This window comes from Littorina saxatilis, linkage group LG6, assembly GCF_037325665.1.
Source record: "Littorina saxatilis isolate snail1 linkage group LG6, US_GU_Lsax_2.0, whole genome shotgun sequence".
Lineage (NCBI taxonomy): Eukaryota > Metazoa > Mollusca > Gastropoda > Littorinimorpha > Littorinidae > Littorina > Littorina saxatilis.
Genome location: NC_090250.1, coordinates 2,004,227 through 2,029,529, shown reverse-complemented (window position 1 = coordinate 2,029,529; position 25,303 = coordinate 2,004,227). Strand labels below are relative to the sequence as shown.

At 40.8% G+C, this 25,303-nt stretch overlaps 2 protein-coding genes across 3 annotated transcripts; one reads left to right on the top strand and one right to left on the bottom strand.

Moving 5' to 3' along the window:
- Positions 1–349: 349 nt before the first annotated feature.
- LOC138968278 (coiled-coil domain-containing protein 134-like) lies at positions 350–7,820 on the bottom strand. 2 transcript variants are annotated; one of them, XR_011456121.1, is made up of 7 exons: positions 7,543–7,820; positions 6,698–6,819; positions 5,615–5,699; positions 4,822–5,000; positions 3,920–4,000; positions 2,120–2,330; positions 350–1,623 (listed from the first exon to the last, which is right to left on the bottom strand). XR_011456121.1 is itself a non-coding variant. In XM_070340836.1 (6 exons), exons 1-6 carry the CDS (start codon positions 7,739–7,741, stop codon positions 2,235–2,237), a joined length of 762 nt encoding a protein of 253 aa, XP_070196937.1. In that variant the 5' UTR covers positions 7,742–7,820; the 3' UTR covers positions 350–2,234. The 2 variants fall into 2 exon arrangements, 1 of the variants encoding a protein (XP_070196937.1); XM_070340836.1 differs by having other exon boundaries at positions 350–2,330.
- A 235-nt stretch (positions 7,821–8,055) lies between these two features.
- LOC138968300 (protein YIPF6-like) lies at positions 8,056–16,900 on the top strand. Its single transcript, XM_070340862.1, has 7 exons — positions 8,056–8,110; positions 9,960–10,055; positions 11,353–11,431; positions 12,088–12,130; positions 13,308–13,460; positions 15,631–15,791; positions 16,670–16,900. The coding sequence occupies exons 1-7, from the start codon at positions 8,081–8,083 to the stop codon at positions 16,786–16,788; spliced, it is 681 nt and encodes a 226-aa protein (XP_070196963.1). The 5' UTR covers positions 8,056–8,080; the 3' UTR covers positions 16,789–16,900.
- Positions 16,901–25,303: the final 8,403 nt, after the last annotated feature.

Here is a 25,303-nt window from a genome sequence, read left to right as displayed (position 1 = left end):
ACTATGAATCAACAGTATTAACAATTAAATAAACACGCAATCACATAATACATCTGACTGACATTCATTTTTGTGTGAGAGTGTGCATGTGTGTGTGTGTATGCAAGCTCATGCATGTTTCTGTTCATCTCTGTGTTAACATTACATGTTCATGCACATGCACTCTTGTGGCTTTGTTTTTTGTTTTGTTTTTTAAACAAACAGTATTATCTCAACATTAATTCTGATTTTCAAACAGCAACACCCCCTCAAACACCCTGCTTCTGTCTTCAAACACACACACACACACACACACACACACACACACACACACACACACACACACACCCCTACCTAACACCCCCCCCCCCCCCTAACACACACACATACCTTCTTGGCTTTAAAACCAATAACTCTAAAACACAAACACACATGTTCAACACTGTTTTCATGAAATGAGTCTTACCCATGCAAGGAATCAAACTAAGATGCAAATTATTATATTATAAGTGCTAGTCTTCCTTTCAATAGCCAACTCGCACAATAACCCGCTTGAATAGCTCTTCTGTGCGAAAGATAAGGATGGTTAACTTCCGTGCGGTCCTAATTTTTTGCTCTACAGAGTTATCGTTCCTTCAATACGCTACACTGTCACTGATCTAAACAATGGCTACCGAACAGCAGAATTTTCGTGCGATTGCAAGTACCAAAGTTGCAATATTACACCAAAGAAAGAAAAATACAAAATTCAGGATACAAGAAACCGAAGCTGATAAAGTTATTGAACAGCATGCAGACAACGGAGTACCGGGACGGCACGTCATTTTGACGTGGAAGAGAATTCCACAGCCATCGCTTCACAATTAAGCGCTGGTGTTCTCTGGCTTGTGTAAAGAATTTTTTTTTTTTTAAATCGATCGCCTTTCCTATGTGTACAAACCGTGCTTAGGTACTTTGAACGAACTTTAAGATTATTCTTGCGGCTATTATTACCGCAGCCCACTGCTGCAGTGCAAATTCACCATTTTCAAGGCAAAGTGTCTGCACTGAAACGCATGCAATCTCTCACAGAGCTATCAAAACATGCCCGCATTTTACAGCAGATCTCGCAAGGCCACGCAAGATAACACAGATTTTTCGCGTGACATCGCGGCGTTGGTCGATAGGGCAAGTCGCCTATTACAACGTGTACACGTACAGGAAATTTTTCTTTTCTTTTTTTAACAGAAGGTTGCCGTTCCACTTACTTTGCTATCCTGTAAAGATAATCTCAAGTATCAAGCATTATCCAATTTTGATATATACAGTGGAACGCCTCTGCCTTCTCCAATTTTCTCATCATAACTTCAGTAAATTTTATAGATCTATTTGAAAAATCCCTCTCATTCAAGATCTAATTTTCTCCGAATTTTGTTGTGATCTTTTAACAGTGATTTTACTGTATCCAAAAATGTTGCAACTTGCAGTTAAGACTCATGTCACGAAAAATGGTCAGTCATTTGATTGCAAGGAGTGTGTGATAATAGACGACTTTCGGAAATAACTCTGTCGGGTTTGTATGGGTTGCCAAAGAGTGAATACCCTTGCTTTTCCTCTGACAAATAAATTCACATGTGCTACTGTCCACGTGTTTCCGACATACCCCTCGCTAGTGTTTGTTTGTTTGTTTATTTGTTGCTTAACGTCCAGCCGACTACGCAGAGCCATATCAGGACGAGGAAGGGGGGGGGGGGGGGATGAAGGGGGCCACTTGTCAAGCGATTCCTGTTTACAAATGCACTAACCCATTACTTGTGTCCCAGCAGGCTTTAGTAAAACTAAATTAATACCTACTGGAAGATTACCAGTTTCCAGTATGTTAAAATAGGCTTAACCTATCTACTGCTGGACTTACATCAGAACACTAACAGATTAAACTATACATGAATCGCGAGACAAGCGGCAAGAGAAGAGATTTTTGGAAAAAATACAGGTGAATGAGCAAGAAGGCAGAAAAAAGAAAAGAATTCATGAAGAAAAAGAGAGCATGACAGCAAAGAGGAACCAAAAATCTACCTAACAGCAAACTAGAAAGCTCCTGCGGTTCCAAAAACAGGAGGGGCCTTTAATTTCATAACCGCAGTGCCGGCCACTGCGGGACCTCGCTAGTGATTGGCCGCTCCAATGTTTGTCTGATTAAAAATTAAGGGTATTCACTCTTTCAGTTTCACAACCCTTACAAACCAGACAGAGTTATTTAGGGAATTGGTCTACTGTTACAACTCTGTACGACTCATGCGTGGTCCTTTGGCAATCTTCTTCTGCTTCTTCTCCTTGGCTTTCTTGGACACCACAGACACTGGGATTTTTTCCTGGACAACAAAAAAAAGTAAAAAATTATCTTCTTCTTCCTTCATGTGCTGAAACTCCCACGTTCACTCATGTTTTTGACGTGTATGATGGTTTCAACCCCGCCATTCAGGCAGCCATACGCTGCTTTTAGGGGAATATATATATTATAATAAAGATAAGCATGTGTCACTCAAATATGCAGTCTCAGTGTTATTAATGCTTGTACTGTGGATCCATGCAGCCGTGCAGTGGCAATCAGCTGACTAAATGGGTCAATAATGTAACAGGGTGACACAGTAGACACAGTTGTCCCCCTTGCACAGAATTTAGCTGCTCTGCAAAGTTGTCTGTATGAAGCCCTGAGCTATTTATAGGTCAATAGCTGCAGGACATCAGCCACCAGTCAGTTGTAGAGAGTTGTTTGTGATAGGGTCTGACTACTGTTGTCTCCTGGCATGCTCTTGCAAACCTTCAGTCCAAATTACCTCCCTTCTGTCTGACTAGCTTTGCTTCCAAAGGGTCATTTCATCAAGTGTATATACAAGTACAGTATTATGGTGTACTTGCTTACAATAATAATTATAATGAAGACTTATTAGTCGCCCTTTCCTGCAAGAGCTCATGGCGATGTACTACAACAAAACACACAAACACACGCACACACACACACACACATTTGTTAAAGCAGAAGAAAGGTGACCATTAACTTGATTAAGATACAGAACCAAATGTATTGTTTTAAACTGTAAAGCACCTTCTGTCACCATAACAATAAATTTAAACTATACTCACGGAATAAAATAACTTAACATGTTTTAAAATTTAATATCTCAAAATCGGAAAAAAGTTGCAGGAGAGCGGGGTGGTACGATCATAGAACCATCAATTCCTGAGAAGAGGAAAAAAACCGGAATGTTCTCGGTTGCTTAGTTTTTTCACAATTGGTTCTCAAAGACGCATGGTGTCATTTTGGAGTTTACTAGACTGAAGCCTAAGCTTGCCGACGCTGCCGACAGCCAGTGCACGCTGTGTGTGCTGTAAACAGGTAGGCCTGCACTCTTTGACTCTCGGGGCACGTCTACCCGTACTTGAAACCTGCAAAAGGTCTGCTGCTGATCCACGAATATTGCATGAAAGTACTGCCTTTGGTTTGTCCGTTTGTTTGTGAGTGAGAACAACTCACTAAAATGTTTCTTTCTCTTTGCCCAAAACTGTCCACTCTGTCTTTCTCTTTCACCATGCCACGAATGTGTGTGAACGATAGACTCGTCGCAATAGGGATGTTGAGAGGAGGGATGACTTATACTGATGTTGCTAGGAGATTCGGAGTGACCAGGCAATCAGTGCACGCACAGCGCTGTCAAACACACAGTGCTAAGTTTGTAAACTCCAAAATGACACCATGCGTCTTTGAGCTCAAATTGCAAAAAAACGAAACAAGCCAGACTATTCCGTTTTTTTGCCCATAATGAGCAATTGAACAAGTTTTACGTTGGTACAAAAATCACTCCTGTAACTTTTTCCTATTTTGAGATATTAAATTTTAAACAATGTTAAGTTATTTTATTCCGTGAGTATACGTGCATTAAGATTTACTAAGAATACATACCCTTCCCTCCTCCTCTTGTGCGGCCAGAAAAGGGTTGACGTAGTTTGGAGATTTGGGAATCAAGCCAGCTTCCTGGCCCATCTCAAAGCAGACATTACAATTCAATTACTTCATTATCTCATTGCTGGAAAATACAGAGGTTATGCACAGTGAATCTAAAAAAGAACCAGGGTCTTACAAAGAAAGAGGTCTGAAATCCAGGGGTCTTAACTCATTGTCTCCCAGGTACGGATAGATCCGTACCCACTCATACGGCTCGATCTGACCAGGTTCACATATATATAGTCACTACATTGCATCTGCTCTTTCGGCACATATCCGCATTCTGCTCAGACTGTTACCTTCAGTCGCTTCCTGTAACGTCGATCTAACGCCTGAATTCCAGCGTGTTGATACAACAGTTTTAAAGTAATAGCCTATTTTTCCTGACCTGCTGCAGCACAGCTGGTCTCGGCTAAAAAAGCTTAGTCAACATAGGCGGGGTAGAAAGTGTTAAAAAGGGAATTCCATTTTCCACTGGACTAGTTTACAAAATACATGTACATACAGCACTATCACTGTGTAAAATATGTCTGCAAAATCTACACAAAGAGTCTGTCACTCCATACAGAACACACAAATACTGGCATTTATAGTAGAACCTTTACGGTACCTTACGGCCCCTCCCATGAGATATATGAAGAGCCTCAATCAAAGACACTGTTTGGAAATAACTCTATCGTGTGTGTATGGGCTGTGAAAGAGTAAATACAGCGCTTTTATTGATTCAAACTCTCCCACGTGACATTATAGGCCAGTCAGTAGCAAGGGGTGTGTCTGAAACATGGACAAGGAGCATGTGTGGGTAACTTGCCTGAATAAAAGCAATAGTTTTCACTCTTTCACTATATTTGTATACTCACCAAGTTGAGCATTGTTTCGTGAGGACCCTCAAAGACCCCAGACTCGTTACTAAAGGTGAAAGCCCATCTCATCAGCAAATGCCAATCGCGATTCTTGTCGTAAAATTCATGGACTGCCTGGGGCATCCGCAAGAGCATGTCGCCAAACAGGGCCGTATTTTCCAGGACTTTGGAAACCGCTGCACAATATATCAAAGCACTGCCGTTATTTCAACACTGTTTCTTGTTGGATATATTTTACTTTATTTTCATTGACTGCCATTCACAACAATGGAAACAAATTTTAGAAGGGAAAAAACGACATAACACATACACACACACACACACTCAGATGAAACACATGCATGTGCACACACACACACACACAAACACACACACTCACTCACGTATGCATGCACACACACACACAAACATGACTGCATGAGATTAATGTAAACTATTTAGTGTTCAACCATTCAATTTATTCCTGTGTTTACTTTGAGTCTTCATTTTGCATGTTCAAGGCACAGGAGCTTGTATCCAATCGCCGGTCGATCATTATTTACTCCTAATTATTCCATACATTCTACTACTACTATTTACTATTTAAATAGTAGTAGTAAGGGTAAGCATGCAGCAGTAAATAATAAGCATGCAGGAGTAAATAGTTATCGACCGGTGGTTGGATACAAGCTCCTGTGGTTCAAGGTTGGAATTTAAGTCAAGATCGAAAAGCCATCTAAGAAACCTCCAAAACATACTTTCCTTCTATTGATAACGGTGTGTATACGATCATCACGTCTTGTGAACTTACTTTCTCTGACAGTTTTATTCTCAGGAAACTCATCACCAGGCGTGTATCCCCAGGCAGTCAAGTTCTGACTGGAATCCTGCAAGTTCTGCAATTAAATCAGAAAGTAAATGTATAGTTTAATCGCCAGCTTTCAACAATGACAACAACAACAAAACAGGATGCAAAATCGTGCTTTTTTTTCTTGAAAAGAAAATGTGTAGGGAAAGCATATATATATATATAATATATCCAAAATATCAACCCGATTCCTTCAGAAGCGTATGACAGAAACGACTTGGACACAGGGTCATAAAATACGTACTAGGATCGCTGGCTTGGTGGTCAGTGACCCGGAACAACACAAGATAGAGAGAGGAACGCTGGCTTGGTGGTCAGTGACCCGGAACAACACAAGATAAAGAGAGGAACGCTGTTGCGGCCAGCAACTTCTTGCCCACACAATTGAGAGGCAAAGGCACCCGGTATTCAACTCGGCACATGCATGCTGGAAGAGGAACTTTTTAATCTTCCTGGTGCACATGTATGTTTGGCAACAAAACACATGTATGTTTGGCAACAAAACACATGTATGTTTGGCAACAAAACACATGTATGTTTGGCAACAAAACACATGTATGTTTGGCAACAAAACACATGTATGTTTGGCAACAAAACACATGTATGTTTGGCAACAAAACACATACTAACCTCAGTAATCGTAAGAAAGCTGACACTCGTTTGGTTGTCTTGCAAGTGCTTTAAATTCCATTAAAATTACGTGGAGAAAGAACGCTGGGTTTTTTTTCTTCGGGTGCCTGTGCAGGCTCCCACCCTGAAAGAAACTTTGAAGCCACTAAGCTGGCCCGCTTCAAGCTACCCACATGTGGGCAATCGAGCAGCCCGACTTATACCTGCTCCCAGTCCCATTTTGCCTTCACCATCTTTTTACACCTCCTTGAGAATTGTTAGCCGCCAGTCAACGCTCGGTTTGATATGACAGTCCTGCACCACTGATTTGCCCACCAAGGGCGGGTTTGCATGAATTGTGACGTCAAACGACAGACCTCGATAAAAAAAAATTAAAAAATGAAATAAAAAACAAACCTTGAAGAGCTGGTGAAGCATGACACCGACAAGCTTGAACTTAGCCTCCTGACTGCCAAACTTCTGCATGGACTTGACGGCATTTAGCTGCATGGCCCTTTGCTCACTAAACAGCTTTTTGTCTTGCACACGTCAAGGAAATCTTCTTCTTCTGCGTTCATGGGCTGGAACTCCCACGTACACTTGTGTTTTTGCATGAGTGGGTTTTTACGTGTATGACCCTTTATTAAAACTTGCAGTAATCTAATCTATGGCAGCTTGACAAACAAAGGCTGTGCACATACCAAAACTAAAAGTTACTATTCTTTTCCTCTGAAAACAGGGCATAACTATGCGTACACGCACACATGTATGCACTCACACACACACACACACACACACACACACACACTACAAACACCTTTTCTAAAATATACTGGTAATCTTGAACTTTAGCGTGTTAAATTCATAGCTCAGAATTCAGAGGCATTTAAGTCTCCAAATTTGTAGAACCTGCACTTGTAATCATAACAAGTCATTTTAGATCCTTTTGAAGTTACGGAATGCAATCCGATGAACTGTACGAATGCATTTCGTTTACATGGGTCAAAGAAGGAATTATCCGTGTGAGCGGACAAGGGAGACAACTCTTTCGGTGCATTTTCGTCGATTGAACAACCAAATTAATTAATTATGCTTAAATTTGGAGCTCAATCCGTCAATTAATTTCAGGACAAATGTTCTTTGGCTTGCTTATACATGGACTTGTATCAAAAGTAAGTAAAGTATGTCACTGGATTCTGAGCTATGAATTTAACACGCTAAAGTTCAAATTTACAATATACTGCTAATAGAACAAAGGATACAATGCTCCATTGGAGAAAACTTTCCTTTAAATTTAAATCGTTCTGTCGTCTGCTTGTCCGGTTTCTCTCCATGCTGTGTCGTCTGCTCTGGGGTCACTGAATCTGACGCTTTGTCCGCCGCTACATCGTTTGCAACCGTTTGAAATTTGGAAATGAAAAGCAAAGATAAAACATAGAACTCAAATGCAAAAGCCTGCATGATGCCTGCAAAGCTACTTCAACGGTTTGGACGATTAGTGAAACTTTGGAAAGACTCCAGCTCTTGTTGTCATTCTGCAGATTAGTTACACGTGTGCTAAAGCAAGCTGTGAATTGTACACTTTAAAGATAAAATATTTTCTTTAAAAAGAGAGATTTTTACACAGAATGTCCAATATTTTAACTGATTAATTCAAATTTATTCATTCTAATGACTCTCTGTGAAAAAAAATAGTAAAAAGGAAAAGAACTGAAAAATCCTTTCTTCCTCAAATAGTTTATACGTAAAACAGCCCTTTCACAATGAAAATAAATCTACACTTCCGGTTAAGAATCAATCATGGCTGACGTGGAGTTTCATTCGGAAGAGGTACAGTTTTTAAGGCACTGCTGTCTGTTAATTCGGACATTTGTGTGTCTTTGCTGTGAAGAGAAATGTTAATTCGTTTTTTTCAGCAAAAGTAATAGCTGTGGCTCAAAATGTCTGACTCCTGATCTCTCTCTCTCTCTTCCAAAGTTCTCTCTCTCTCTTCCAAAGTTCTCTCTCTCTCTCTCTCTCTCTCTCTCTCTCTCTCTCTCTCTCTCTCTCTCTCTCTCTCTTTCTCTATTTTATTCTGCCAGTGCCACCCTCGTAAAATATTGTGCTGGTAGCGGTGCCATTGATTTTAGTGTCCACAAAGCGTGTGAGCTAGTGTGCAGTGAACGACAATGAACCAACGAAGGGGTGTGGAGGTGGGTGCAGGTTGTAATTCGGTAATTGTATGGGGAGATTTACATAGCGCTTAACGTTCTCTAAGCGCTTTACATATTAATTTCTGCCGTGTGAGATGGAATTTTTTACACAATATATCACGCATTCACATCGGCCAGCAAACCTCAAGCCTATTAGGGCGAGCATTCACCTTTCACGGCCTTTATTCCAAGTCACACGGGTATTTGGTGGACATTTTTATCAATGCCTATACAATTTTGCCAGAAAAGACTCTTTTGTCAATCGTGGGATCTTTAACGTGCACACCCCAATGTAGTGTACACGAAGGGACCTCGGTTTTTCGTCTCATCCGAAAGACTAGCACTTGAACCCACCACCTAGGTTAGGAAAGGGGGGAGAAAATTGCTAACGCCCTGACCCAGGGTCAAACTCGCAACCTCTCGCTTCCGAGGCAAGTGCGTTTACCACTCGGCCACCCAGACCACAATCTTGAACTTTAGCGTGTTAAATTCATAGCTCAAAAATCCAGTGACATTCTTTACTTATTTTTGATACAAGTCCATGTAAGCAAGCCAAAGAACATTTGTTGTGAAATTAATTGACGAATTGAGCTTCAAACTTAAGCATAATTAATTAATTTGGTTGTTCAATCGACGAAAATGCCCCGAAAATGGCGTACGTTGTCAACCATGGGACATCATTTACACGAAAGAGTTCATACGGATAATTCCTTCTTTGACCCATGTAAATGAAATGCATTCGTACAGTTCATCGGAGTTCATTCCGTAACTTCAAAAGGATCTAAAATGACTTGTTATGATTACAAGTGCAGGTTCTACAAATTTGGAGACTTAAATGCCTCTGAATTCTGAGTTATGAATTTAACACGCTAAAGTTCAAGATTACCTATAATTCTTAAAGAGAAATGAAGGGAAGTGGACTTTATGATTATCACTTTTCTCGGTTCCTTCTTGCTTTAAGGAGAGGGAGCCCCTAACGATATGTGTACATAACATAGGAGCTTTTTAAACAACAGTCCCCATGAATTTGAAAGTGAAACTGAAAGAGATTACATTGCTATTGAATTACATTAGCTAACAGTAACATAAATTAACTTAGTTATATATATAATATATATATATATATGTTGCTATGCTGTAGATCATAACCTTTATTTAGTGCAGAATCAATTTAATGAGATACAGAACTTCTAGAAGTTAGTGGCTGCATATTTTAGTAAACCCTACAATAGCATAAAGTTTCAGGAACTGACCCAAAAACAAAACAATGGTGGGTGTCATTGTTTTCTTTATCTATCTGCCACTGCCAGGACTTTCTGAGCTTGCAACTGCATATAGAACATTCAACACAGAACCTACGTATTATCTTGTTTTGTTTCCCCAGATCAGCCAGCTTTTCAACACTGAACTGAGCTGGATTGAAATTAAATCAAGCACAGATAATAATGACTAATGTGATCTCAAAAGTTTATATTTTGCATGTTTAGGGTTCTGGATCCCTGGAAGGGGACATAAGTGTGCCTGGAGCGGCCAGGACTGATGATGAACTGTCTACACTGGACGAACCGGTCAGAGAAACCATTGTGAGTTGCTCCTTCAATCCTTGTGTTATTGACATAATAGAATTAAAACTGCAGTGCTTCTACTGTGGTATACTTCTGGGGTTTTTAACCTTGAAACAATTTTATTTTGTGAAACATTAATTGAACTGATAACATTATCAGTATTGTAAACTTGAATTTCTTGAGAGTATATACATATAATATATATGTTTTTCTTTATTTTTTCTTTAGAAGTTTACTGTTGTTTTTGTGTGTGTGTTTTGTGGGTTTTTTGACTCACATGCGAAGCAAAAGTGAGTCTATGTAGTATGTACTCACCCGAGTCGTCCGTCCGTCCATCCGGAAAACTTTAACGTTGGATATTTCTTGGACACTATTCAGTCTATCAGTACCAAATTTGGCAAGATGGTGTATGATGACAAGGCCCCAAAAAACATACATAGCATCTTGACCTTGCTTCAAGGTCAAGGTCGCAGGGGCCATAAATGTTGTCTAAAAAACAGCTATTTTTCACATTTTTCCCATTTTCTCTGAAGTTTTTGAGATTGAATACCTCACCTATATATGATATATAGGGAAAAGTAAGCCCCATCTTTTGATACCAGTTTGGTTTACCTTGCTTCAAGGTCAAGGTCACAGGAGCTCTTCAAAGTTGGATTGTATACATATTTTGAAGTGACCTTGACCCTGAACTATGGAAGATAACTGTTTCAAACTTAAAAATTATGTGGGGCACATGTTATGCTTTCATCATGAGACACATTTGGTCACATATGATCAAGGTCAAGGTCACTTTGACCCTTATGAAATGTGACCAAAATAAGGTAGTGAACCACTAAAAGTGACCATATCTCATGGTAGAAAGAGCCAATAAGCACCATTGTACTTCCAATGTCTTGAATTAACAGCTTTGTGTTGCATGACCTTGGATGACCTTGACCTTGGGTCAAGGTCACATGTATTTTGGTAGGAAAAATGTGTAAAGCAGTTCTTAGTGTATGATGTCATTGCTAGGTTTAGTTGTAAAGGTCAAGGTCAAGCATGTGAGTCGTATGGGCTTTGCCCTTCTTGTTTATTTAGGGGGTGGGGAGGTTGGGTGTGTGTGGTCCATTTTCCTTTTCATTCTTTTCATTGAATACTACACATTTTATGATAAACTACAAAGCTACTTTTACTGGTGAGTTGTAAGTCTTAGGTTTTCATTAAATACAACACATTTTATGATAAACTACAAAGCTACTTTTACTGGTGAGTTGTAAGTCTTAGGTTTTCAAAGCTTGCTCAGGTATAATAATTTATTTATTGTTTTCCTTTATAGATGCGTGATGTGAAAGCTGTTGGATTCAAGTTTTACCATGTTCTGTATCCAAAGAAGAGTCAGATGCTCCTGAAACAATGTAGGTTGTGTGTGTGTGTGCGCTTGCTTGTCTTTGTCTGTTTTTGACTCTGTCTTCCTGTCTGGGACTCAATTTGGTCAGCTATTTAATTCAATTACAGTACACTAACTTAATTAGATAGTAACTTGTCAGTCAAGATTTACAGCAATACAAATTGTAAGACAAATCATATAGCGTGTCTTTACTTACTGTCTGAAAAAATGTTTTCTTGTAGTTGTACCAGAGCAAAATAGAAGTCTTACACAGTTGTTGCTTGCTTTAGGCACACACAAAAAAAGGTCTGTTTACGGTAACATAGGCCATGCCAAAAAAATAGGGTCGGTAGGTCGGGATTTTTTTTTTTTTCCCCAAAAAACCATATTTTTACGTTATTTTGCGTGGTTTTTTTTTGGGTTTTTTTCCCAAATGCCAAAAAAAAGTCTAGGGTTGCGCGAAAAAAATAGGGTCGGTTGGGTTACCGTAAACAGACTATTTTTTGTGTGCCTTACCTTAAAACAAGAAGGCTTGATTGTGTGAGCTCTAGTCTATGACTGACTTGTGAGATAAGTCTGAGATTTGTTAAAACTTACTAATGGATACCCTTATGTTGCTATTCAACAATTAATATCACAAGATCGACAGGCTAAGATTGTCATTTGTGGTTTGCTTGTTTGCAGGGGACCTATGGGGACCATTGATTCTCTGTACCTTCATGGCAATGTGAGTACGTTCAAGAAAAATAAAATGTCCGTTTCTGATGACAAGGCCAACAAAACTAGGGTTGGTAGATCGGTGGCTTTCTTTTTATACAGGCTTTAATTACACAGGCGCTGGCTTGTTATTGGAAATCGTGCAACCTGTGTCCCCTTGATGTCGGAGAAGAGTTACTTTCCTTGGAAAGTCTGCAGAATCAAGTGTTGTCATTTTTGTTGCCATGTCAAAACGGAAGAGGAAGCTAGAGACAAGTTGCTTCCCTTACATACATACCATAGTGCTGAGGCAGTAACGTAACTTAGTACTCGGATTGTAACACAATAATGTAAAAGGGAGGAAAAAAATAGGGTCGGTCAGGGAATCGGAAACATTGATGGTTTTTTTTCTTGGCCTCAAAACAATCCAGATAGTTGTGAAAGTTAAAGGCATACTAACGCACTCCCGTGTTTACAAAGTGTAGTTTGCCCACAATCGATGTCAAACGCACCATAAGACCATATAATGACGATATGTCACCATGCGCGGACCATAATACATGCATTACAGCTTGTTCTAGCCTCTGAAAAAGTGAGGATGTCAACAAAGCCGCGTTGTTAGCTCCCTTGCATCAACGTTACATGTGTTGCCAAATCTATAAATAGGACCATCTAGATCAAAATAAAAATTCAAATATCTCAACATTTAAGGGCTCCTAGACCACAATATTTTGCAGGGAACTTAATTTAGCATGTCTCCAGCTGTTGGTAAAGCAATTAGCGTGTATAGTCATCGAGTACATATGGCTTTAAACACTGTTAGCAGTGGGTACAACTTTAGGTTCTGGAGGACTGTTATGGGAGAAGATCATTGATCACAGAAGCAATGTAGTATGCCTTACTTTAGTCTTATGCACTTCTTCTCAGGCACTACTAACCCTGTTTAATGAACTGATTGATTGATTAATTAAATCGTTTTATTTTTTTTGGAATAATTTTCTTGTGTTTTAGAATGTTTTTATCCATGTGTCTGGTTAGTTATTTATTTGTACCCTTTACTACATGTATTTAGTACAGACTTGTGTGAAGATGTTTTAATGGTACTACATGTATTTAGTACAGACTTGTGTGAAGATGTTTTAATGGTTCTACATGTATTTAGTACAGACTTGTGTGAAGATGTTTTAATGGTTCTCTTTTTGTTGTAGGATGCTGCAAGGCTCCACAGACGAGGGGAATGACAGGAAGACGAACGACGGGAAGACGAACGACGGAGGCCCGCAGTTTGCCGAGGTCTTCGTCATTTACTGGGTGGGAGCATCTGTCGTGACGCTCAACAGCAAACTGCTGGGAGGAAGCATGTAAGGCAACTGTGTGTGTGTGTGTGTGTGTGTGTGTGTGTGTGTGTGTGTGTGTGTGTGTGTGTGTGTGTGTGTGTGTGTGTGTTGCGCTACACTATGGTACAAGATAATCTCCTCTCCTATCCCCAAGGCATTAGTTTGCTTTGACTTTCAGTGAAGGTCAAATCCACCCCTTGGTCGCCAGGGGCGAGTAAAAAATCCGCCGGGCTAATACAAACCATCTGGCAGCTCACCCGACTGGCAATTGAAAATTCTGGTCAAATGCAAAACTTTTGGTTATACTTTCGAGTTTCAAAGCCTATCCATGGCTGACCACAGCCCGGTTGTCTGTCATATCACCGCTATTTTAATTGTGTAAAGAAATTTTACACTCATAATTTGTTGAGTGGTTTGTACATGGCGAGCACTATTTGTCACAGATAATGACTTGCTCTTTACTCGTCCGGCTGGCGAGTAACAAATTTCAGATTTGGCCATTCCTTTAAGGTTTGAATTGTAAATGCCGATGTCTGTAGATCATACAGTACAGTGAAACCTGTCTCTAAAGGACACCCTTGGGGTATGGTAATTGTGTCCCTATTAGACAGGTGTCCTTTCTTCACAGGTGGAGGGGCCGGGGCAATATTTTACAAAGAGCACGTAAAATGTACAAGACACTTTTTGTCAATCCTGGAGTATGTATTTATTTTTCAACACAAAACACAAGGTAAAACTTAAATAAAATGACCAGATCATTGTACAGATCCGACGTTTCACAGTTTTTTGGTCGCTTCGTGCCCCTGACTCCCACTCCTTCATCACGTCTTCTTTTTCCGATTTGATCCTCACCATCTGTGTTTTACCACATCCCATCTCCTTCACCACATCTCGGCATGATTGGCCGCTATCTAGTTTTTTCAAGGCAGCGACATGCTGCTCTAAAGTCAACGCTTTTCTTTTTCCTGCTGGAGATTCCATTTTCAAACACAGTACTGTTGCTTTTGGTTGTGACTGTATCCACAATACGGAAAAGCAAAGGTGAGCGAAAGTGAGCGAAGCGAAAGTGAGTGAGCGAAAGTGAGTCTCCATCTAAACAAGCCACTGATTGGTCAGAAAAGGGACAGGACAACCAATCAACAACCATTTGTGCTACGGCTGCCGAGCACTGACCTGAATAACAGTCGAGTTTTCGAAGTTGCGTTTTCATGTACGTAGTGTCCGTTTGTGACAGTGTTTACACTTCCTACGGTCCGAAAAATCGTGTCCGCGTCCGTAAGTGGCAGGTGTCCGTCCATTAAAGGTTAGTTATTGTTGAAATCGTGTTCGTTCCATGATAAACTGTCCGTATGTAGCAGGTGGCCGTTACAACAAGGGTCCGCTAGACTCAGGTTTTACTGTATATGCCAAGGTTATAATCTAGTCTGAGACTCTGATTTTTGACTCACATGCGTAGCAAAAGTGAGTCTATGTACTCACCCGAGTCGTCCGTCCGTCCGTCCGGACGTCCGGAAAACTTTAACGTTGGATATTTCTTGGACACTATTCAGTCTATCAGTACCAAATTTGGCAAGATGGTGTATGATGACAAGGCCCCAAAAAACATACATAGCATTTTGACCTTGCTTCAAGGTCAAGGTCGCAGGGGCCATAATTGTTGCCTAAAAACCAGCTATTTTTCACATTTTCTCTGAAGTTTTTGAGATTCAATACCTCACCTATATGTGATATATAGGGCAAAGTAAGCCCCATCTTTTGATACCAGTTTGGTTTACCTTGCTTCAAGGTCAAGGTCACAGGAGCTCTTCAAAGTTGGATTGTATACATATTTTGAAGTGACCTTGACCCTGAACTATGGAAGATAACTGTTTCAAACTTAAAAATTATGTGGGGCACATGTTATGCTTTCATCATGAGACACATTTGGTCACATATGATCAAGGTCAAGGTCACTTTGACCCTTATGAAATGTGACCAAAATAAGGTAGTGAACCACTAAAAGTGACCATATCTCATGGTAGAAAGAGCCAATAAGCACCATTGTACTTCCTATGTCTTGAATTAACAGCTTTGTATTGCATGACCTTGGATGACCTTGACCTTGGATCAAGGTCACATGTATTTTGGTAGGAAAAATGTGTAAAGCATGTGAGTCGTATGGGCTTTGCCCTTCTTGTTGTTTTTTTTGTTTCAGTTCGTTCTTCCAGAGTGTGTGTGTGCTGGGGTACTGTGTGTGTCCGCTGGCCATCTCGCTCATCGTGTGTCGCATCATCCTCGCCGCGGCAACGCAGAACATCGCTCTCTTCGTCATCAGGTTCCTCTTTGTCGCTGCTGGTTTTGCATGGTCCACATTTGGTAGGTTATGATGCTGTTTTGACTTGCTTATTTGAGCTTGTTTACTTCATGTGGGATGGTATTTTCCTTTTCTGTCTAGTGATTTCATTCAGAATAGTTAATTTGATTCAGTCAGTATATGTTTAGTTATATGTATTTGCATTTCATTTCTTGATTCACCTGAATAATCCGGAGAGTCTTAGGAATGAGCAGTGTCAGTCCGACCAGCCGCCAGGCCAGCCGTAGACAATAAAGCGTAACATTGTTTTTGAAGCTAGTGCTTTGAAGTGTGCACACTTCTACGTTTTTTTAGGGGAATGTTTCTGCATTAATTTCACTTACTCTTGATGCACATGTCTTGTACATTTACAGGGCTAACTTCCCTTTGCTTCACTGGTCTGATACATTTACAGGGCTTACTTCCCTTTGCTTCGCTGGTCTGATACATTTACAGGGCTTACTTCCCTTTGCTTGGCTGGTCTTATACATTTACAGGGCTAACTTCCCTTTGCTTCGCTGGTCTTATACATTTACAGGGCTAACTTCCCTTTGCTTGGCTGGTCTTATACATTTACAGGGCTAACTTCCCTTTGCTTGGCTGGTCTTATACATTTACAGGGCTAACTTCCCTTTGCTTGGCTGGTCTTATACATTTACAGGGCTAACTTCCCTTTGCTTGGCTGGTCTTATACATTTACAGGGCTAACTTCCCTTTGCTTCGCTGGTCTTATACATTTACAGGGCTAACTTCCCTTTGCTTGGCTGGTCTTATACATTTACAGAGCTAACTTCCCTTTGCTTCGCTGGTCTTATACATTTACAGGGCTAACTTCCCTTTGCTTTGCTGGTCTTATAATAGCACTCTGCCTTATTTGATTAAGATTGTTTTGTTTGTGCAGCTTCCACAGCGTTCTTGGGCGACAGTCAGCCCAGAGGACGTAAGATCCTGGCCATGTACCCTCTCTTCCTCTTCTACTTCGTCATCAGCTGGCTCATCATCTCTCACACACACTCATAGTGCTAGTCCTAGTGCTCTGTCACCGCTTGCTTGTACATACTGGGGGCTGTTGTCTTTGTTTGTTCTGGTTTTTTTCTGGGTGTGTGCGTGTGAGCAGGGGTGGATTGGAGGGGGGGGGGGGGGGTTCCTGGGGTTCCGGAACCCCCCCCCCCCCCCCCCCCCCCCGACTGTCAAAAAAAAAAAAGATTTAATACTAACTTTAAAAGAAATAATGAGTGGCTGCTGACACCAGTTGATCATGTTTATAATCAAGGATAAGCCATAAATTGTTCACAAAATAGCTAAAACTCTTCAGCTTCTCTAGCCCCCAGACCCCCCAACGGGGCCTTGCCCATGTACCCCACAAGGGGTCTACCCCTGGACGCCAGGTTGTAACACCCCCCCCCCCCCCCCCCCCCCCCCCCCCGCTCTGGCTTAACTGCTCCGCCCCTGGTGAGTGTGGGTGTGCGCCTGTGTGTGTGCGCCTGTGTGTGTGCGTTCTTTGTGTGTGTGCTTGTGCATTTGATATGCGTGTACGTCGTGTGTGTTCTCATTGTTCTTTGATTCAGATCTGTTGTACATACTTTGGGATTCCTTCAATCTTGTTTAAACTTTTTTTTAAACTTTTTGTCTTTGTTCTTTTCTTTTTTTTTTCCTCTGTGATTGCGTGTGTGTTTCTCTAATGTTTTGTAGGATTTTGTACATTTGTGCATAACATTTGATTGGTTGTATAGGCGCATCATATAGGTTTTGTTTGCATTTCTACTTTCACATTTCAAGAAGCATTCATTATCCACTTGCAAAATTCATACCATGATGTAACTATGCTTGTGTACGATTCTGTATGGTGTTAAATTGTTTTTGCCCCTATTTTTCGGATGGCTGTTGAGAGTGGATGTTAATGTTTTAACTTAGAAAATCAAAGATTCCTTGGAGAGGTTTTGACAGCACCATTAAGTTAAGATGCCCAATGCCTCAAGTTCCACGATATGCTAAGGGAGACAAGTTTACTATGCAGGCAAACGTTGCGATTCTCTCCCTTTACCCACTCTACTTTCTGGAGCTGACTGCACTCTGCGCGGTTTTAACTGTTGGGACTAAAAGGCCAGACTTCAGTGGAGTTGTCGAGTCCTTTATAGATACAAATTATTCCAAGGGGGATACCATTATAACTTAAAGTATGGTTATTAAAATGTTTGAATTGTTTTAGATTCGTTCATTGAATTAAATATTATTTGCTTTGTGTGCGATATGCAAAACCATAAATCCACATGAGTTGTTTATTTAACTCTGATGTGATTGTGATTTTTCATGCCCATTATTCTTGTGTATTCATATTTATTTGTTAATTGCTCATTTATTGAAATACATGTATACTCTTTGTGTTTGCGTGTGTGTCAGTGTGTGTGCTCCACGCAGTATGTCCGTGGGTTAAATATAAATATAGTTTTGCAGAAGTTATCCATCCCAATGTAACTAGTTCACATGAAAGTGAAGCTGACATTTTCAATATACAGTAGAACACCCCTTTATAAGCTATCAAAACTCTTTTTTTTTGGGGGGGGGGGGGGGGGGGAAGGGAGAGGGTCTTAAAAAAAAAATACCTGAGACAATGTCATAAAAAGGAATTTCCTCTGTTTTTCACACGAGCTTTCACTATTGATGCATACGCTATGCCTTTGCAACTTCCTGTTCTGTAAGCTGCCTGTGATCTGATGTTTCACTGTTCTTTACTTACATTCCTTGATGCGCCCAATATGTGCTGTCTGCATTGATGTTTGGGATGTGTATCGGTCTAATGCCTCCTTTCATGGATCTTGCCCGTGTTTGTGAGTGTGTGTGTGTGTGTGTGCCTTCATGTGTGCGTGCATGTGTGTGTGAGATCATATGTGAAAGAGAGAGCGTGTGATTGGTTTAAAAATTAATGCTGAGCTTCCTTTGTGTGTATGGGTCTGTTTGATTAATTAACCTGATGTTTTTATTTCGGCAGCTGCTTCATCAGTGTCTGATGGTACGAAGCAGTTTGAATGACTTGACTTGAAAGTTGGGCCTGTGTGGTTGCTATTTATTGAAAATGTGGGTTCAAACTTTGGATTTTTGAGAGAAAAAGTAATAAAAGAATTGATGAAAAGGTGTAATGTGTTTATTGTTTATATTGGTATGAACCTGTATGTGTCGGCTATGTGTCGGCTATGTGTCGGCTATGTGTGTCTCTGAGGTTTTCTCTCTGTGCATGATGCGTGTTACCGTGTGAACCTGTCTGTGTCTGTGCCTCTGTGTGTGTGTGTGTTCATGCATGCGTTTATGCGTGTGTGTGTGTGTGCCGAGGATTACATCATAAGTGTTTCAAATACTTTACCCAAACTATTGTTGAGTTGAAGTATACCTTTAGTATTTGAACTTCAGCAAAATGTCTGCCCAAAAAAGCCTCAGTCCATGTAAAACATAATGTTACTTTAGAAATTAGGCTTTTCTGGAAGTGATATAACATTAATTTGCACATGTCACTGGTTTTTTTTAGTAAAAAAACATTTTCATCAAAGTTGAGTCACAACAAGCACATATGTGTGTGTGTGTGTGTGTGTGTGTGTGTGTGTGTGTGTACGGGGAATGGGGTGTTTTAATTAGACACATTCCCTTTGATATTGATGGATGATCCAGACTACAGATACAGTACCAACAAAAAACAGTTCCAACTAAGCCTTGAACAAATCTCTCTCTCTCTCTCTCTCTCTCTCTCTCTCTCTCTCTCTCTCTCTCTCTCTCTCTCTCTCTCTCTCTCTCTCTCTCTCTCTCTCTCTCTCTCTCTCTCTCTCTCTAAATATTTGCAATCACATTTCAAACATGCCACAAAAAGATATGGGTCCCAAAAAATCATCCCTCCTATACCTCGCATAGACCTCTACAAATCGAGCTTAGCCTTCTCAGGAGCAATTCTCTGGAACTGCTTCCCCCAACAGATAAGAAATGCAACTTCAGTGAAAATGTTTAAGAGACAGTCACGTTCACACAGTCATTATTCGTGAATGAAATGTCTTGTTCGATTGTTACATTCCATACAATGTATTTCTGTATTTTATATGATTCAATCTATATTTTGTACGTGTGTCCGTCTTTACGTGTTGTATAAAGGACAGGTTGGAAGAATAGGCTTTGCCTAAAACCTTTATCCTTTTGTTATAAAGTTCTGAGTCTGAGTCTGAGTCTGAGTGTCTCTCTCTCTCATAAGAAAAGTACTCCAAGAAAGTATAGCAAATAATAATGATTGGTGTAATTGTAACAGAATGGCACTGCATCCTAAGAAAACAACAAGTCGCGTAAGGTGAAAATACAACATTTAGTCAAGCTGTCGAACTCACAGAATGAAACTGAACGCAATGCAATTTTTCAGCAAGACCGTATACTCGTAGCATCGTCAGTCCACCGCTCATGGCAAAGGCAGTGAAATTGACAAGAAGAGCGGGGTAGTAGTTGCGCTGAGAAGGATATAGCACGCTTTTCTGTACCTCTCTTCGTTTGAACTTTCTGAGCGTGTTTTTAATCCAAACATATCATATCTATATGTTTTTGGAATCAGGAACCGACAAGGAATAAGATGAAAGTGTTTTTAAATTGATTTCGAAAAATTTAATTTTGATCATAATTTTCCCAGCGAAGCTGGAGGTATCTGTAATCGATTTGAGAAATGTGCATACCGAATAATACATGATAAAGAAGGATTCTTTGTGCCCGAAAATGGGCCACAGTTGGAGATGGAAGTTCACCAAAAATTTGGACCATACTAACAAAAATACGGTGGGTAAAATTGGCGCCCCCATTTTTTGAGCAAACGCCACCCAAGGCCGCTTTGGACGGGTAGAAATTCCGTAGTTTCCAAGTCTATGGATAAAGCTCGCGTAAGAAGAATACGTCACGGTCGAAAGTCTTTGACGTCAATTAATGCATCATGACGTCATGCCTCCCTGTAGTCTTTCTCTCTCGCGCGGTGTGTGTGTTTGTGTTCATTTTGTGCACATGTACGTGTTAGTGTTACTGTTTGTGTGTGTGTGTGTGTGTGTGTGTATTTGTGTGTGTGTGCGCACGCGTGCATGAGTCTGTACTCGTGTGTGTGTGAGTGTGTGTGTGTGTGTGTGTGTGTGTGTGTGTGTGTGTGTGTGTGCGCACGCGTGCATGAGTCTGTACTCGTGTGTGTGCGCACGCGTGTATGAGTCTGTACTCGTGTGTGTGTGGGGTGTGTGTGTGGTGTGTGTGTGTGTGTGTGTGTGTGTGCGCGCACGCGTGCATGAGTCTGTACTCGTGTGTGTGTGTGAGTGTGTGTGGTGTGTGTGTGTGTGTGTGTGTGCATAAGTGTATGTGTGTGCGTGTATGTCTGTTTGTTTGTAAAGGTGTGTATGTCCATATGTGCGTACGGGTGTGTGTTTTGTGTCTATGAAGTTTTTGTGAGAGATTGAGTGAGTGCGTGTGAGTGAGTGTGTGTATGTGTGCGTGTGTGACTTGGGTGTGTATGTGTGTGTGTGTGTGTGTGTGTGTGTGTGTGTGTGTGTGTGTGTGTGTGTGTGTGTGTGTGTGTGTGTGTGTGTGTAAGAAAGACTGAGGGAGAGGGAGAAAGAGTGTGTGTGTGTGTGTGTGAATGTGTGTGTGCATGAGTTTGTGTGTATGTTTGTGTGTGTATATGTGTTTGTTTGTAAAGGTGTGTGTGTCCGTCTGTCTATGTGCGTATTTGTTTGTTTGCTTAACGCCCAGCCGACCACGAAGGGCCATAATTATCAGGGCGGTGCTGCTTTGAGATATAAAGTGCGCCACACACAAGGCAGAAGTCGCAGCACAGGCTTCATGTCTCACCCAGTCACATTATTCTGACACCGGACCAACTTAACCAGTCCTAGCATCCACTAACCCCATAATGCCAGACGCCAGGCGGAGCAGCCACTAGATTGCCAATTTTAAAGTCTTAGGTATGATCCGGCCTGGGTTCTAACCCACGACCTCCCGATCACGGGGCGGACGCTTTACCACTAGCCCAACCGTGTATGTGCGTATGAGTGTGTGTTTTGTGTGTATGAGATTTGTGTGAGTCAATGTGTGAGTGTGTGTGTGTGTGTGTGTGTGTGTGTGTGTGTGTGTGTGTGTGTGTGTGTCTGCGGGTGTGTGCGTGCGTACATGCGTGCCTATGTACATGTGTGTGTGTGGGGGGTGTGTGTCTGTTTGTATGGGTGTGTGTCTGTATAAGAGAGAAAAAAAAAAGAGAGAGAGAGAGAGAGAGAGAGAGAGAGAGAGGGTGGGTAGGTGTGTGTTTGTACGTGTGCGTAAGTGTATGTGTGTGTATGTGTGTTTGTTTATATGTGCGTATGGGGGTGTGTTTTGTGTGTATGAAGTGTGTGTGAGAGAGTGAGTGAGTGCGTGTGAGTGAGTGTGTATGTGTGTACGTGTGTACGTGTGTAACTTGGGGTATGTGTGTGTGTGTGTGTGTGTGCGTGTGTGTGTGTGTGTGTTTGAGACACAGAGAGAGAGAGAGAGAGAGAGGTGTTTGTCTTTCGCTGGGGTATGCAGTGCCTTGGCGTTGCACATCTACTTAATTATATTTTTAAATTTTCAGAGCTTGTTTTTAATCCAAATATAACATATTTATATGTTTTTGGAATCAGAAAATGATGACGAATAAGATGAACGTAAATTTGGATCGTTTTATAGCAAAATCTTTTTTTAACAATTTTCAGATTTTTAATGACCAAAGTCATTAATTAATTTTTAAGCCACCAAGCTGAAATGCAATACCGAAGTCCGGGCTTCGTCGAAGATTGCTTGGCCAAAATTTCAATCAATTTGATTGAAAAATGAGGGTGTGACAGTGCCGCCTCAACTTTTGAGAAAGAAAAACTGGAGAAGGTCGTTAGGGCTGCCAGCAGGATCATTGGCAGAGATCTCCCCTCTATAGACTCCCTTCACATCCTGCGCATGATGAGGAAATGTAGGTCCATCATGCAGGACCCCACACACCCGGCTGGTCATCTCTTCCAGCCTCTGCTCTCGGGGCGCAGGCTCAGAACCCTCAGATGCCGTACGGCAAGACTCAGAAACAGTTTCTACCCCCAGGCTGTCCTGGCTTTTAATAACCGGTAAATGAACTCTACAGATTGTGACACGTTTTAGGATGTTCTAGGAGTATGCTTTTAGTAGCTGACATTACATACTGTGATCTATAGAGTGGGTTTTAGTATGGTGACACCACTGTGACGCGATGAAGCCAGACTATGTTTTAGCAGCTGGTTATATTACCGGAATACACATCTAGTATGTTTTAGTAGTTTTAGTCGTTCTTTAACCACTGTGATGTGTTGGAAGAGTTTATTTTTATGTGCTGTTTTAGAGGTACATTTTATCAGTATGGAACATGTTCAGTTCTTACAGTAGTTGATAGTGGGGGGGGGGGGGGATCCTATCTTATTTTTCGTACTTTTATTGTGGGACGGCGGGGGGAGGGGAGGGGGGGGGGAGGGATGTATGTTACCAGTGCGGGAACAGGGGTTGGAGAGGGGGGGGGGGAGTGGTGGGGGGGTCCTAGGGGTTCCGATAGCTCTTAGAGTTTCATAGTTCTCACCATGTCTGTATAGTGTATGTATTAGTTACTGTGATACCAAATTGTCTTACCCATGTATGTTTGATGCTATGCGCCAGTGATGTATGAATGCTATTTATTTTTGTTTTTATCACACAGCAAGCTGCTTTCCTCGTGTATTTTTTATGTTCATTCATGTACTGTACACTTGGCAATAAATTATCTATCTATCTATCTATCTTACAAAAAGCCGGATATGACGTCATCAAAGGTATTTATCGAAAAAAAGAAAAAAACGTCCGGGGAAATCATTCCCAGGAACTCTCATGTCAAATTTCATAAAGATCGGTCCAGTAGTTTGGTCTGAATCGCTCTACACACACACACGCACAGACACACACACACACACATACACCACGACCCTCGTCTCGATTCCCCCTCTATGTTAAAACATTTAGTCGACTAAATGTAAAAAGCATGTTAATAACCACAAGACAAAAATACCAGCGACAGCCTCTGAGTCTTAATCTTATGCATGGCACAGTTAGCATTGAGTCAAGTCCATCAACACCGTGTGCTTGGAGTTGTAATTGATGATGAACTTAACTGGCGCTCTCACATTGATACAGTTTATAAACGAGTTTCTAGGAACCTTTTCTTACTTAACAAGCTCTGGTGCGTTGTTTCTGTGGATGCCCTCAAAATGTTTTTCCACGCACACTGTCTCTCTCACATTTGCTATGCATCTACTGTCTGGTGCAATGCCAGTGATGTTCATATAAAGAAAATAAACACACTTCACAAGAGAGGTGTAAAGTTATTAAACCGAGATCCCAATAACTACCGGTACTCAAGAAAAATACACTCAACTGAACATTCTTCCGCTACAACAGCAGTTCTTTTTAAATGCTAGTGTTTTCATGCTCAAAATGTACAACCATGAAACACCTTCATACATCCAAGACCTGTTTGAGCGTCCTCCTGGTAGAGCGAGGCTTTTGAATTATACGCTACCGCTCCCACGCATTGATTTGTATAAATCTAGTTTATCCTACTGGGGATCGCTTGTGTGGAATTTACTTCCAATGTACTGTAAAACATGTCAAACACTTTCGTCTTTTAAAAAAATGTTCGAAAATATCTTTATCAAAAATAATTCTCTCCCTACACTTTAAAATCATAACTGTTACTGCATCACATCTTAATCATCATTTTATCAATCCATGAACCACTTAATTATAGCTAGTGTTTTTGTTAGTTTTAACCTGATTACAAATTCTTAGTTAATTAGTTATTCGTTTGGCTGTTTAAAACATGTTATATAAAATTAATATATAAATAATGTATAATGTCATGTATGTCTAAAAGGGACAGGTTGGAAGATTAGGCATTGCCTAAAACCTTTATCCCTTTGTATTAAAGTTTTGAATCTGAATCTGAATCTGAATCTGAATCTCTCTCTCTCTCTCTCTCTTTCTCTCTCTCTCTCTCTCTCTCTCTCTTTCTCTCTCTCTCTCTCTCTCTCTCTGTCTGTCTCTCTCTCTCTCTCTCTCTACTTCTCTCTCTACCTCTCTCTATCTCTACTTCTCTCTCTCTACATCTCTCTCTCTCTCTCTCTCTCTCTCTCTCTCTCTCTCTCTCTCTCTCTCTCTCTCTCTCTCTCTCTCTCTCTCTTAGTCTCTCTCTTTAGTCTCTTTGTGTGTGTAATTTTTATTTTTGTATTTAGTTACATCTATTTCCCACCATGTTTGTGAATGGGTCGTTGGCCTACACAATAAAAACAGTGTCAGTGTCAGTATCTCTCCAACCATTTATAAGACGAATCTTTATTTTTAAGGATAATTCAATGAATAATTACTTCAGTACTTTGTCGTCAGTCTAGCCCTCACCATTAAAAAAGTTAACTTTCTTGTATAACACGAAGTACGCTAATATTGTTAAGGTTCGCAAAAACAAAATGTACACTGAATAAACAATGAT